This window comes from Macrosteles quadrilineatus, unplaced genomic scaffold (assembly GCF_028750875.1).
Source record: "Macrosteles quadrilineatus isolate MER2022 unplaced genomic scaffold, UCM_ALF_1.0 Scaffold_7__1_contigs__length_78375512, whole genome shotgun sequence".
In the NCBI taxonomy this organism is placed as follows: Eukaryota; Metazoa; Arthropoda; class Insecta; order Hemiptera; family Cicadellidae; genus Macrosteles; species Macrosteles quadrilineatus.
The window spans coordinates 45123190-45136137 of record NW_026542600.1 but is presented as its reverse complement, the minus strand read 5'-3'; the positions used below and the strand labels follow the sequence as shown (position 1 = coordinate 45136137).

General features: G+C 38.1%; 1 protein-coding gene across 10 annotated transcripts in view; it reads left to right on the top strand.

Annotated features, from left to right (window-relative positions):
- The first annotated feature begins 11989 nt into the window (after positions 1-11989).
- The window catches only part of LOC128997907 (nuclear protein MDM1), a 105605-nt gene continuing 104646 nt past the window's right edge, over positions 11990-12948 (top strand). For 3 of the 10 annotated variants that reach the window (XM_054423728.1, XM_054423727.1, XM_054423721.1), the window contains exon 1: positions 11995-12203. In XM_054423728.1, the coding sequence (XP_054279703.1) occupies positions 12147-12203 (57 nt within the window). In that variant the 5' untranslated portion in view covers positions 11995-12146. Of the gene's footprint in view, positions 12204-12948 lie in introns of all 10 variants that reach the window. The other 7 variants (XM_054423722.1, XM_054423719.1, XM_054423720.1 and 4 more) reach the window with 6 other exon arrangements.

Sequence of the window (12948 nt, the reverse complement as noted above, 5' to 3'; positions counted from 1 at the left end):
CCCTAGAGACTAAAAATGATTTTTACTCCTTTAGAGAGTAAAAATGCTACTTTAGATCCGCAACGCATGCATTAAAAACTGTTTTTTTTTTTGCTGCAGTATGAAGAAAAATATTTTTTATTTCATCCTGAGAGCTATGCTTTGCAATCCGGATTCTTTCGGTTCATTTCCAAAGTCTAGCACTTCGCGATCGTGATCTATTTTGTACGCGTAATATCCATGCTAAACAACACAAACAGACTTCTCGTCTCATTGTAAATACTTGTAAAATATAAAGAGCGTTTTCATGTTTGGTTCATTTTAATGAGTTAGCCCTTAATTAGTGTCGGTCGATTTTTGTATTATTTTAGGGTTCCTTTAATGATTTGTTTTACTGTTTGATTATATCACTAGGGAGGGGGATGAGCTATTGTTTATATGATTATATATTATTTTATTTGGTCAAACGATGTTTTAAATAACTTAAAATAACAATAAACCAAATGTCAACAAAATAACGATGTAAAAAGAAATACCCCCTAGTGGCACCGGACGGTATTAACATTAAAATTTTCTTCAGTCAATCCTTATAAGGATTACAAATCTACAAATTTAATGGAGTATTAGTGACGTTCTGTCATGTAAGGGGGCCTGGGGCGGCTTAGATGAAAAGGGGACCTTTGTACATCCATTTACATACACACATTATATAGGTACTATGTAAAATAATAGATATACCAAGTACAATGTTTAAAATCATTTTATGATTAAATGATTTTTAACAGGGTACTATATGGTCTTTATCATTTCTTCTATTTATATTAAAAAGGTAGCCCTAAAACTAAAGGTACCTACAGTTAGTTAGCATCTTCCGTGATCGTAAGGGAATCGTGAACGCATTCTACGTGCACTGTGAAATAATTGACATCTTGCGCCAGCACGAGGACATTAAAAACCGTCTATTACGATAGACAACTAAAATTACTAATCACAGTTTATTTATTTTTATACAGTAATAAAGCGGAAGAGTTGATCTATATTTGTAAGGCCAACGCAAATCCATTAGCACTTACTAGCTAAGCTTTGATTTTCTCTATGGGATTTCGGATTGTTGCTAATCAGCTGTCTTCCCTCCGACTTTTTGTTTACGTTTATGTTTTGAATTTGGTTAAGTTAGCTCTGTTTCGCTCTTTCTTTCATAAAAATGATAGTTTATGTGGATGGAAGGTAAGGTAAGTTATTATTTTGTTATTATTGAATGTGATAATTGTATAATTATCACATACATTTGCATGATTAGTTAGTAACGTAACCCAGTTTCAAGAACCTATAAAATAAATTATCTTTTTGTGTTGTGTTGCCTTTAGTTCTTAAAGATTTTGTTTCCTATATGGCTAGGCCTATATATTTTGTTTGGAGAAATAGCCTCTGGATCGTTATTAATCATTGTTATAATCTAAGGCTTACCTTACAATCCAATTTATTGAGAGAATGAGAATGAGAATGATTTATTTCCTGAAAGCATAAGATGTACAAGGAAACGTCAATACATCAAAATCTTAGCCTAAGCCTGCAACACACCATGCAGAGAATTGAAAAACAGTACTATATGGTCTTTATCATTTCTTCTATTTATATTAAAAAGGTAGCCCTAAAACTAAAGGTACCTACAGTTTATTGTGGAGACCTAGGTTTCTACGCCGGAGCGTTATCGTCAGTCCTAGGCTAAGCTAAACTTTTTGTGTTTCATCTCTTACTTGTGATATCGTCGGTTGAATAGAATTTTTACAAATATAAACACTGAATATACATAAATGTTTACAAAGACTAGAGTGGGAGCTGATGTTTCACTTCCCCTTGACAAAGTCAGGGGAAGCATAAAAAAGAAAATTTAATTTTGCCTCAAGTGAATTATGAGACCGAATCTGTAGTTTCCTGAACTGCAGTAGGGTAATGCCAACTCCAAGAACAAATTGCTCACCTGGAAAGACTCAGGGCCGGATTTAGCATTTTGGCGCCCCTAGGCCTAATAATGTTTCCGCCCCCTAGTCTGGTTAAAGTTACTTTCCTACAAACCTTTATCAAAAAATTATATCAGGCCTATAATATAGACCATATTATGGTAATTGATTAAACACCACTCTACAACACAATTGTATCAGTTTTGATCTTTGTTTGTTTTCACGTCCAGTGCCTTTGGATGACTGAAATCTGTCATCGCTTGCTGATTGGTTCCTGGAATCTGGAACCCATCTTCAGCTGTCTCTAGTAGACATTTCTGAATTTCGATATGACTAATCAAAGTCATTTTAAATTTAATTGAGGTATAATTAATATTCATAGTCTCTGTGAAATTTTGAAAAGTAGTGCACTCTTGACATTGTGGATTGCTAAATTCTTCCACTGTCACACAGAGTTTGTAAAAGAGAGTCGAACGCTCGTATCGCCCAGTGAATGCAAGAATCTCGTAATGAACACGTTCCACTCAAAACACACTTACTGTTGTCTGATAGTGGTCTTCGGACCTATCTATCACTGAAGAGACTAAATCAATTCGAAACAACAGAGCACACCTCTATCCTTAAAGGCGGATAGTTGTATTTGACTTAGCGCAGGCTCAATCAATAGGGTATTGAGTCCTCAAACTACACACGATACATGGATCGTACATACCTGAGACGGTACATGTGACAATTCCAATGCTCGGAGAGGTCGGGATTTGGTTTTGAAACTTGAAAGATACATTCTGAGTGAATGTAATTCTAAATTGGCAAGAATTACATTCACCTTAGATTAGGTCCCCATTTAACTTAAAAAGAGATAACCTGTAAATGAGCGCTAGTCAGAACACACACTTAATTAAGCGTATCCGGGTCGAAAGACGTAGGGCACACTGATTTTAATTGCAGCTATCAACCACAAAAAGCTTATTGCAATGGGAACCCTCACGATCGCCGGTCAGGCAGATGGCGCCATACACGAATTGTGTCCACAAGCCTAAACGTGCTTCTGTTTGATAATACCAGTGATCCTAGAAATTGCAGTCCAATTGAGAAGACTGACCACCATCCAGTGGATTTGAAATTTTACCAGCAACAATTTTATCATTGCAAGTTATTTGAAGAATTTACTTGGTTTTGCCCCTAAACGAAATGCTGGTTTAAAAACGTTTAGCAATTTTATGTATTAAATAGTTAGCTCACATTTGTGGGACTGAAACAAAACTGGGATGGGTGGCGTCGTCCTGTAATCCAACTACTAGGAGGTTACGAATTGCGGATATTTATAGGCATGCACTGTGGATGCGATACTCCCTGGTGTGGATTAACGTCCGCACGAGTGAGTACTATGACTATCCGCAGTACTATCCTGAAAATTAGACCAATTCGTATTTACCAAGGCAAAAATTTAGTTCGGATTCCACTATAAACTGTAGGTCCCTTAGTTGCCATTAGCTGTATGGGCTATTAATTAACAGCTTGTAACGTGTCAAGGGTAGGGGAGGGGTAGTTTCCTTTAGAATACGTTACAAAAGATAATTTGCCAAGGATAGCTAGTCGAGCGGGGAAATACACTTCCAGAGTCCAACTCTCTAAGTATCATTCACCTGATTAAAATACACTAGAGAGGTGTCTACAAGGCTAAAGTTTTTTTTTGTTGCGGACCACACGCGTATTTAGAGTCACTCAGAGAATAATATGTGGAATGTAAACCAACCACTCAATCAGGTTTCAGTTTTATGTGTCATCACGACTCTAATACAAAATAAGAAATAGCTCATCAAACATAAAAGACGACAGAGCAAGTAAATTTTTTTAATTGGTCATCAAAGAAATCTACTTTAGTGGCCGTAAGATATTTAGTCAAGGAGTCTAATCTGAATAATGGGTTGCACTGAATTTATATCAAGATCACTTTAAACATATGGCCAAAAGCTATTTCTCTACTTCAATACTGTTTACTTTCATTAGGGTACTGGATTTTTTTGTAAGGAAAATTTGAACAACCAAGGAAGGGAGTTTGGTTGTCCACAAGGACGGTCTGTTTGGTATTGATAGGCGTCCGGTAGTTAAGTGATATGGTAGCTCTGTACGTCAGAAGGTATGTTGGGTGTACCGCAAAGTGGGGTTAATAAAAGGTGCAATGGTTATACAATCAGGATATAGAGTAGAATACAGAGAAAATACTGATCAAACAAATATCAAACACTATGGTCAGCTTACTAGCTTACTACACTACAAGCAGATAATTACAATTAATCAAGCAATGCACCCAAAATAAATGACAATACTTACTCTAGCAGTTTATAGCTAATATAAAAGCTAGACAAATGATTATATGTACAGCTGCAATAGCGCCAGTTCAAATATTAAATCAAAATATCTCGCCCGTGGCGTGTTACTCCTATAATGTCCTAAGGTCGCACGTAATGAAATTTCACTCCGATAAAAAAAAAATAAGCCCTATACTATGGTAATGTATACGATACCGAAAGAAACTACGAGACTACCTTGTAAGATAGGTTAGGAAGGATCGGGGTGGACTCCCTGTAGACGGTATACGGTTCGTCCCAAGGAAATTTTTGTAGAATGGATAGGCCTCTGGAACTCACCCGGTTGGGATGAATGAGTTCCCAAGGAAATGTCACCAGGTAGCCCTTCGTAGCCGACTCAGCTAACCTAACTCGGTTAGTCGTATTCGAAATAAAACGTGAACTAACTTGACGTTACCCTATCTTTATGTATCATATTAATCTACTGTCAAAATAAAATATAATAACTTGATTTCTCGCAATTAATTAAATTTTATAAAATTGAAAATATAAGATTTATATAATTTGCCGCCCTAATACCGTTTAGGGAATGAAGGAGGCATGGATGTCCTGTGGTTGGACTACAGCACACCTCACAGGAGTTTTTATTTGGATTCGTTAGGCTCGGAAGGAACTAGCGAGACCCCAAGGAATACCGAATTAAAATAATCAAAATAATAGTTCTTCGAAACAATCTTTAAGATTCAAAATAAAAATACCACTGGTCTCGGTTGCAATAATATAATAATATCAGACGATGTTATTATTTATGAAATAATATATCTTCCAAAATAAATATTTAAGGGCAGAATAATCTCAAAATTCGGCAAAGTGGTCGAAGTTAAAGTAATAAATTCAAAAATTCCCAATGGGATGGGATAAAGTCAACACACTACCTTATATCCTGGTACTAATCCAGTCACAAGACACTAGTACACTATCACTTGTAACTTAAAACTCGTAACTTAGAGCTCGAACTTCGATTAACTGCGCGAGCGCAAGACTAAACTGCCTTGCCAAGGGCGTCGCGGCAGTTTTGTTAGGATCGATGATCCTAGGCGCATGCGTCGCGGCCAGCAGGAATAAACGTGCAGGCAGCTTTGTGCGCCGTTGCTACGGCCAACAGGTCTTTCTAACTCCAACTCCTTTCTAATTCGTATTTCTACTTTAAAAGTTACATTTAATATTAATTCAATTTGACTTCATAGTCTTCACTACAAAATAAATTAAATATTCTGTAAATAATAACTACAAAAATAATACGATAAAATATTCTTTAATACGATGTGAAACTAAAAAAAAATTGTTACTACAAAAATAGTTATCAATGAAAAATACTGTCACATCCCCCCTCCACTTTGAGGAGAAAAAAAAATCACAACTTCTCTTGTTAATTACGGCTACATATAAAAGTTTTTTTTCTTTTGTATTTTTTTTGTATTTTTTATTTTATTTATATTTTTTTGTGTTTTCTTTTTTCATAGTTTTTATAATGTTCACACGTGACAAAAGCGGCGGGGTATCTTTATTTTCTGGCCATTCGGGAAAGTGATTGTTCTTTTCTTCTTCCCCCTTCCTTTTTGGGCGAGCTGTAGCCGGGGAATAGTTTTCAGAATTGTTTTTAGTTGTCGAGTACTCTTCCAAAAGTCCTTCTGTTGTTGTTAGCAGCCATTCTTCGTCTGCCACTAGAGAAAGTACTGGAGAGGGGCAGCTCTCAGATTCCATGGTGATCACATTGTCGTTGGCGGGAATAGTTGGAAGAAGCTCATCGACCCTGGGTATCTCTTCCGTCACCCCGTCATTGAGACAATCCAAAAGAGACGTTAACGAGATTGCAGATTCCATGACAGCATCCTGGCTGTTGGTAAAAAGAGTTGAAAGAAGTTCATCGGCGGTGGGTATCTCCTCTGTCGCCGCATCATTAAGACAATCCAAAAGAGAAGTTGATGAAATAGCTGATTCCATCTTGGGTGTCTCGGGGAGTTCCAGGACCTTTTCAATAAGTTCAAATTCCTCCTCAAGGGCTAGCAGTGGGAGTTCGTTTACTGGAGGGTCGTGTTCGCTGTCTGCCCCCTCATGAAACAGGAGCCTGTTGTTTTTCAAACAATGCTTCAAGTGTTCTCGCCACCGTTGTGGAGAGAAAGGAGGGTCGATGTTTCGGATCTCAAGGCCACGTGATCTTCGCTCGGCGAACCACAGTAGGTATACTCCACAGTCATAATAAGTTGTTTGTACTGGACAGTCCTCTGGTGTGTCCACCAATTTCCATTGCTCGGGTGTCCACAGGATCCCTTCCTTTTGTGCCAAGCGGCCCATTGCTGCAAATACTAATTTTACGTTGTCCATGTGATTCCATCGTAAGGAATCATAGGAACACACTGATTTTGTGCTAACGTTCACTTCAATTAGTGCCCAGTGTCCAACCGGTGCCAACTTTAGGTGTAGAGGTACCAAAATGGAATCAAAATCAAATGGGTTTATTTTCCTAAATTGTCGGGCTGCGATTCCAGGTCGGTTTCTTTGAAGGTTTAGACAAAAGAACGTGTCTAGACATAGAACCTTCCTTAATCTAGGATTGCCTTCTTGGCCCCTCCGCTCAATGAACCGCAAGTAACTCTCAATTACAAGGTCGTTCAACAGTCCGTTGGACTTTCCCCGCGAATTCTGGTTGGGAGGCACCAGACAGCTTAGTTCCGTTTCGGAGATCTTGATCAACGGCCTCATCTAGAACAAAATATTAACCATGCCAACATGCAAAAGCAAAGCAGATATAGTACGCTTTTTGAGTAGGGAATAATGGACATGCTCAGGAATTGGGGTTCAGCCTGTCTCCAAGGAAGTTGAGGTTCGGAAAGAAGGGCTCTAATTTGGTTGGGAATAAGTATTTTTATTGCGTAGTGATACAGTCTGAGGTCCTTGGCATGCACACTACCTATAATCTTTCCCTTTTTATCTTTGAGTCTGAACATATTGGCTCCCATCTTATCGTCAATTTGGTACGGCCCCACGAATTTTGGTGCAAGCTTTGCAGCAACGAAGTCTGGTGCGGAAGACAGTATGTGGTTACGTTTTAGAACTACTTGACCCACTTTGAATGGATTATCTCTACAGCGCAGGTTATAGTATTTCGCCTAGTTTTGGAATGCAGCTTTAGCATGGCGTTGACATTGTGCTCGCAGTTGTTCCATGACCTTTAGCCTACTGAGGTGAGTGTCGGCATCAAAACCACCAGTGTCCAGCAGGGGTTTATGATCCAGTGATGGACCATATACCAGGTTGGGTGCTCTTAGCTCTCGGCAAAAATTTAGCATTGTAGGAGTAAACCCCGTAGACTCGTGTTTTGCAGTATTCATAGCAAATCTAAACTCATCTAGTTTCAAGTCCCAATCACGGTGGTCATTTTTCACATACTGTGCTATGACAGTCTTAAGCACTCGGTTAGCCCGTTCTGTGGGATTCGCTTGTGGACTGTATGGTGCGGTGAAAATATGTTTAATGTTCCACTCTTTAGTTAACTTCGAAAATATTTTTGACGCATATACTGGGTTCCATTATCTGTCAACAGAACCTCTGGTGCACCATGCCTAAACAGAATTAAATCGGTGAACTTTTGTCCGACTTGTTGAGCAGTGGCATTTTTCAACGGGGAAATCTCTATCCACTTTGAAAACATGTCCTGGAAAACCACTAGATATTTGTTGCCTTTCCTTGATCTTGGAAGGGGGCCTATAATATCACTGGTAACTTGGTACCACGGTCCTCTAATAGGTCTAAAATACATTTTACCAACGGTTTGTCGTTGCTCCACTTTGTATCGCTGACAATTGTCACAGTTTTGTACGTGTTATTTGACATATTTTCTCCATCCTGGCCAATAATATCTATCTCCCACTCTAGTGATGGTTTTATTAATCCCTAAGTGCCCAGCGGTGCACTCGTCATGACTTTCGGTTAAAACTTGGTTAATTTCGCCATCCGATACACACAGTTTTCACTCAAGATTTGGGTCCTGAATACCTCGTTTTTTCGGGAACTTGCGAAAAAGTTTTCCATTTTCAACTCTATAGTTTTTGAACTTGCCTGGGTTCACATTGATTTGAGTAAACCAAAACTGGATTGATTCTGGATTGTTTCAACCTATTGCTAACTCAGATTAATATTTTTTTGTTTAATTTCTAAGACGAACTATTAGTTTTTTTTTTACATTAAATACAACTTATATTTTAAGTTCATCCTGTACCTGCAGATTGAAAGCTATTAAAAGATTGGTTTATAGTTTTCATTTTGCGAGGTGAGGGTGGTAACAGTGTCTCGACAATTTTACATGGCATGCGCCCCTAACCACTTTGGGGGGCCACCAGCTATAGGTAAAGAATGTTTATAGAATGGACAATTGGACGACAGCCAATAAGGGTACGCAGCTGCGGACCACTCAGATAGAGGCATGAATATGTTCCAATCAGCAATGCTCTGTTTGTTTCGTATAGAACCAATCACTCCAGCAGTAGTAGCGCCGAGCCAGCACAGTGGCAGTGGCACTGGGCAATTCGATGCATACTGCTCGACAACATCCCTTCTCTCGTGTTTAAGGCCAATGTTGTAACGAAGTTGATGCGTAATGTAAAAAATAGCTGAACTTTACAACAATTATTTGTTCCAATGAGTTTCAAAATCATAATGCTTTATTAGCCAGATTTTTAAAATCAATTTGCAAAATATGTTAAGTTATGTCTATTTATTTTTATTTCTAGATGTTTTTACAAATAGTTTACCTTCAGTCGTGCGCCCCCTGGGAGCTTGCACCCACAGGCCCAGGCCTACCGGGCCTATTGGGAAATCTGGCCCTGGAAAGGTGTTCAAATTCGTTGACTAGCCAACTCCAGGCAGCGCTTGAAAAAATGAGAACCTATCATCTAAGTTAGATAGTTTATCATTACTTGACAAGCTTCCATCCAAATGCATGTCCACATCCCTTTGGTTTGACGACTCCATCATACAATCCTATTTTTCCTTCTTCGAGGACCATCCTATCACTATCAAATCCAAGACCTTACTTATTGACCCCTCTGTAACTGAATTGCTGATGTTAGATAGTGTTGCCGATGTAGCCGACCTGCTAAATACCCCTGCCTATAGGCTAACTATGTTTTCTGTAGCATAAGCAATGGCAAAGGTTGTAGTGGTAATACCATTGATGAATAAGAAGAAGGTTCTCATTAGAGTCTCTTGTTTGCGACATTGAAAGCAGGGTGGCTTACCATCTTGACTCCTTAGGGGACATCTTAGGGGGCTACGACCTGTGTGTGGGACCCCTATCTAGCAACAAGTCCTCTCAAACAGGTTATCGGGTCTGCCCCCGATCCGTCATTTGCGTGGACGGACACACATCCTTAGCCAAAGCCGAGAACTACTGATCTTTCTTCGGCTTTAACCACTACCCTCGAGAGACCAACGCCAAGCTGAAGGACTACTGCACATACAAGTGTCCGCAGCAGGGGCAACCTGCACCCCTGGTACCAGGAAGATCCTGGTCAGCTTACAGCCCTGCGGGTACCATACCACACAGCGCCTCCCCAATTGGAGACCGTAAGCTGGACTTGTGGCTGGGTCCACCTCTGGACCCCTGGTCACTAGCCTAGAAATCATTGATGCATTCTGGCCGAAGCCACCTATGGAGCATCGCCTCTGTTCGCCGGCTTATCCTGAGCAGCTTCGGGTCTTAGCCTCCACACATCCATCCTCCAATCATGTTTAACGTTAAAAATGTATGGTAGTCAAGCACTTAAAAAAGTCAAGTGCTTGCAAAAGTTTTACCAACAAACCCAAATTTTCACCTCACTTAAAAATTAACATTACAGAATCCAAATAACAAGTCAAAATAACACCGTGACAGCAAACCTGCAGACAAGTGGAAGTGAACATCCATTTGCATGATTGGATTTTACAAAAATATTTCCTTAAACATGTCAGATTGGTGTTATACATTAATAATATTAGGTTTAAGGATTACTTAGGTGAGGTATATGCTGCTACAGAGAAGGAAAATGTTTTTTCTTGTTAAAATGTTAATAGTACCTACCGGTATGGGTAGAAATAAATATATTTACCAAATTACATCAAAATAAACATAAACAATCAAACTAGAGCAGTTTTCTTTTTATCCTTAAGAAAAACATGGAATTTTAATATGTACAGTTTTTTTATTTCTCCGTAACATTCAATCACACAACAAATTCATTATACAACGTTATTTGATAGCTGTAATGAAAATTGGGAATTGTCATGTTTTTCCCCTTTTTTGATGTGATGGATAGAAATAGCAATCAATTACAAACCATGGAAAGATGTTATATTGTTTGTTGCTTAACAACAACAACAACATTACAAATATTGTAGTTGAGTACAATATGGATATTGAATATGTATAACACGGTAATTATATGGCCTAAACCAATCTCAAAGTATAATTTATTAGGCAAAAATGTACATGGATAAGGATAACAAAAAATAACGTATACATCCAGTGTTACAAAATTACCCTTGAAAACTGTACAAAATAAAAATAGGTATATTAGATCTAAATGGGCGAAAACATTTTAAACTAGGGTAGAGGTTTTAAAGAAAGTGATGTTGAACGAATAAATTTCAAGAAATATGCCTACATAGGATGAAGGCCCTATATGCGTAGGTATAGTCATCATTGGCTCATTTAAATTTTATACAGGGTGAGGCAGTGAGAGCACCCCAATTTTATTTCCTTGTCACACTATTAGTAAAGCAACAATGAATGAACAGCTGTGCTTATAACATCAATTAAACTATGCCATTTTAGTAAATATTATGTCTGAGGCTATTAACAGTGAGATTTTGATGTGGAAACCTATTTTTAAAATAGTGATTCTTGTGCAAAAACCCAGAGATTGTTTGGACCACATTCCATCCTTGGTCAACATGGCGCTGTTCCAGATTGAAAAAACACTGGTGAACTGGGTAAAATTATTTAGGATAACAGCTTAAACCATAAAAATAATCGGTGGGTGCCACAAAACTCTTTGTACACCAGCAAATGTTGAAAGAGTGCGAGTCGAATCGTAGTAACTCAAAGTCCAAAGAGATTTGCCAGAAAGCTTTTGTTGTTGAAACCTTTACGTTGACTACTTTTTTTTTTTTGGGGGGGGGGGGGTTATTCTAATAAGCTACTTGAAGTTCGAGGTTTTTCAAAGTCACCCCACAGATTTGCTTGAACCGAAGCTAAGAATTGTCCAAAAACTAAAGTGATTTCTGAAGAAATGCTGGAGGAGTATTTGATGGAGTTTTCAAGTGACTAAAAAGGAATGTCAAGTAGGACAAGGACGTCAATTGCAGGATTTGTTTTCAAGAAATGGAAAAATGACTTTGTTAAGTTAAAATGGCAAAAGATATAAGCTGTGTTTTGATGTCCTATTTACATCCATAGGGTGAACTTTATTGAGTTTGTACTACTTATAAATTGGGGTGCTTTCATTGCCCCACCCTGTATAATAAATAAATACATCAAAATTAGTAAAAAAATTGTGTGTCGATAGGGATGTGAATATTTAAGCGTGGTAAATTAAGAATTGATTCTAACCTCAAGGGCTGATGCTGTTAGTATAATGATTTTTTTTTTGAACCGGAGTGCCAAAGATGTGCAAAACAGCTGATAAGATATTGTAGTGTGAAGTGTGTCGGCTGTCGGGTTGTCGCAGCGTAGCGGGTGAGGGTGGGACGCCCATATCGATCCCTGCTATTGGCGGCCGCTGCACCAGTAGTCAGTACTCTTGATAACCTGATAGTGTTCGGTACATCGTCGTCGTCGCAGATCACCGGCGTCCTCATGATTGGCACCTTCTGGAACCTGTGCCGAGCTTGTCCTTCGATGCCGGTCGACAAGGTACGTCTTACTCAAGTAGAAGGACAGCCGGCCGGCGGTGTCAATGGAAGGTCTCAAGGCTCGTCACATTGCTAATAAAAGAAAAATCAATCGTAAGATTAGTTATAACAAATTATAATTTTTAAAGAGAACCAAATAAAAAATAGGCCGTTTCGACGACTGTCACTACATGAACATTATCATTTAACTATAACTAATTCACGAATGAAAATGTAATAAAATAAGTTTGTGAAACAAACAGCTTACATAAAACTAATTTAATTCGATAGTAAAAATATAATTTAATTAAAAAAAACATAGAATAAAATATGGTTTGTAACTAAGTGTTGTTTAATACAGGCGTAAAAGCGGTCACCTTTATAAAGGATTCCTTAAATGGTTATTACTGCCAGTTCAAGTAGGAAACTAATTAACTAAGGAAATGAAATTAATGAAACAATAGCGATGCAGCTAGGTGCATTGGCAGAACGGAATATAAAACCTCAAATACAATCTTAAAATCAACTCGGGGATAAAAATTAAATACGATTTAATACATTATATGATCAAAACATGTATTTTTAAAGACATTTTAAGTGTCTGTTCATGTCATTTTATTGTAATAATTAATTGTGTATTTTGTCTACTGTACTATCATGCAATGAAAGAATTTATGATGTCTTATAGCACCGTGTGGAATATTTTATAAAAAAACTATGTTTAAAAGATTTATGGGGTTCTGTCTATAGATTACAACGTATGGGTA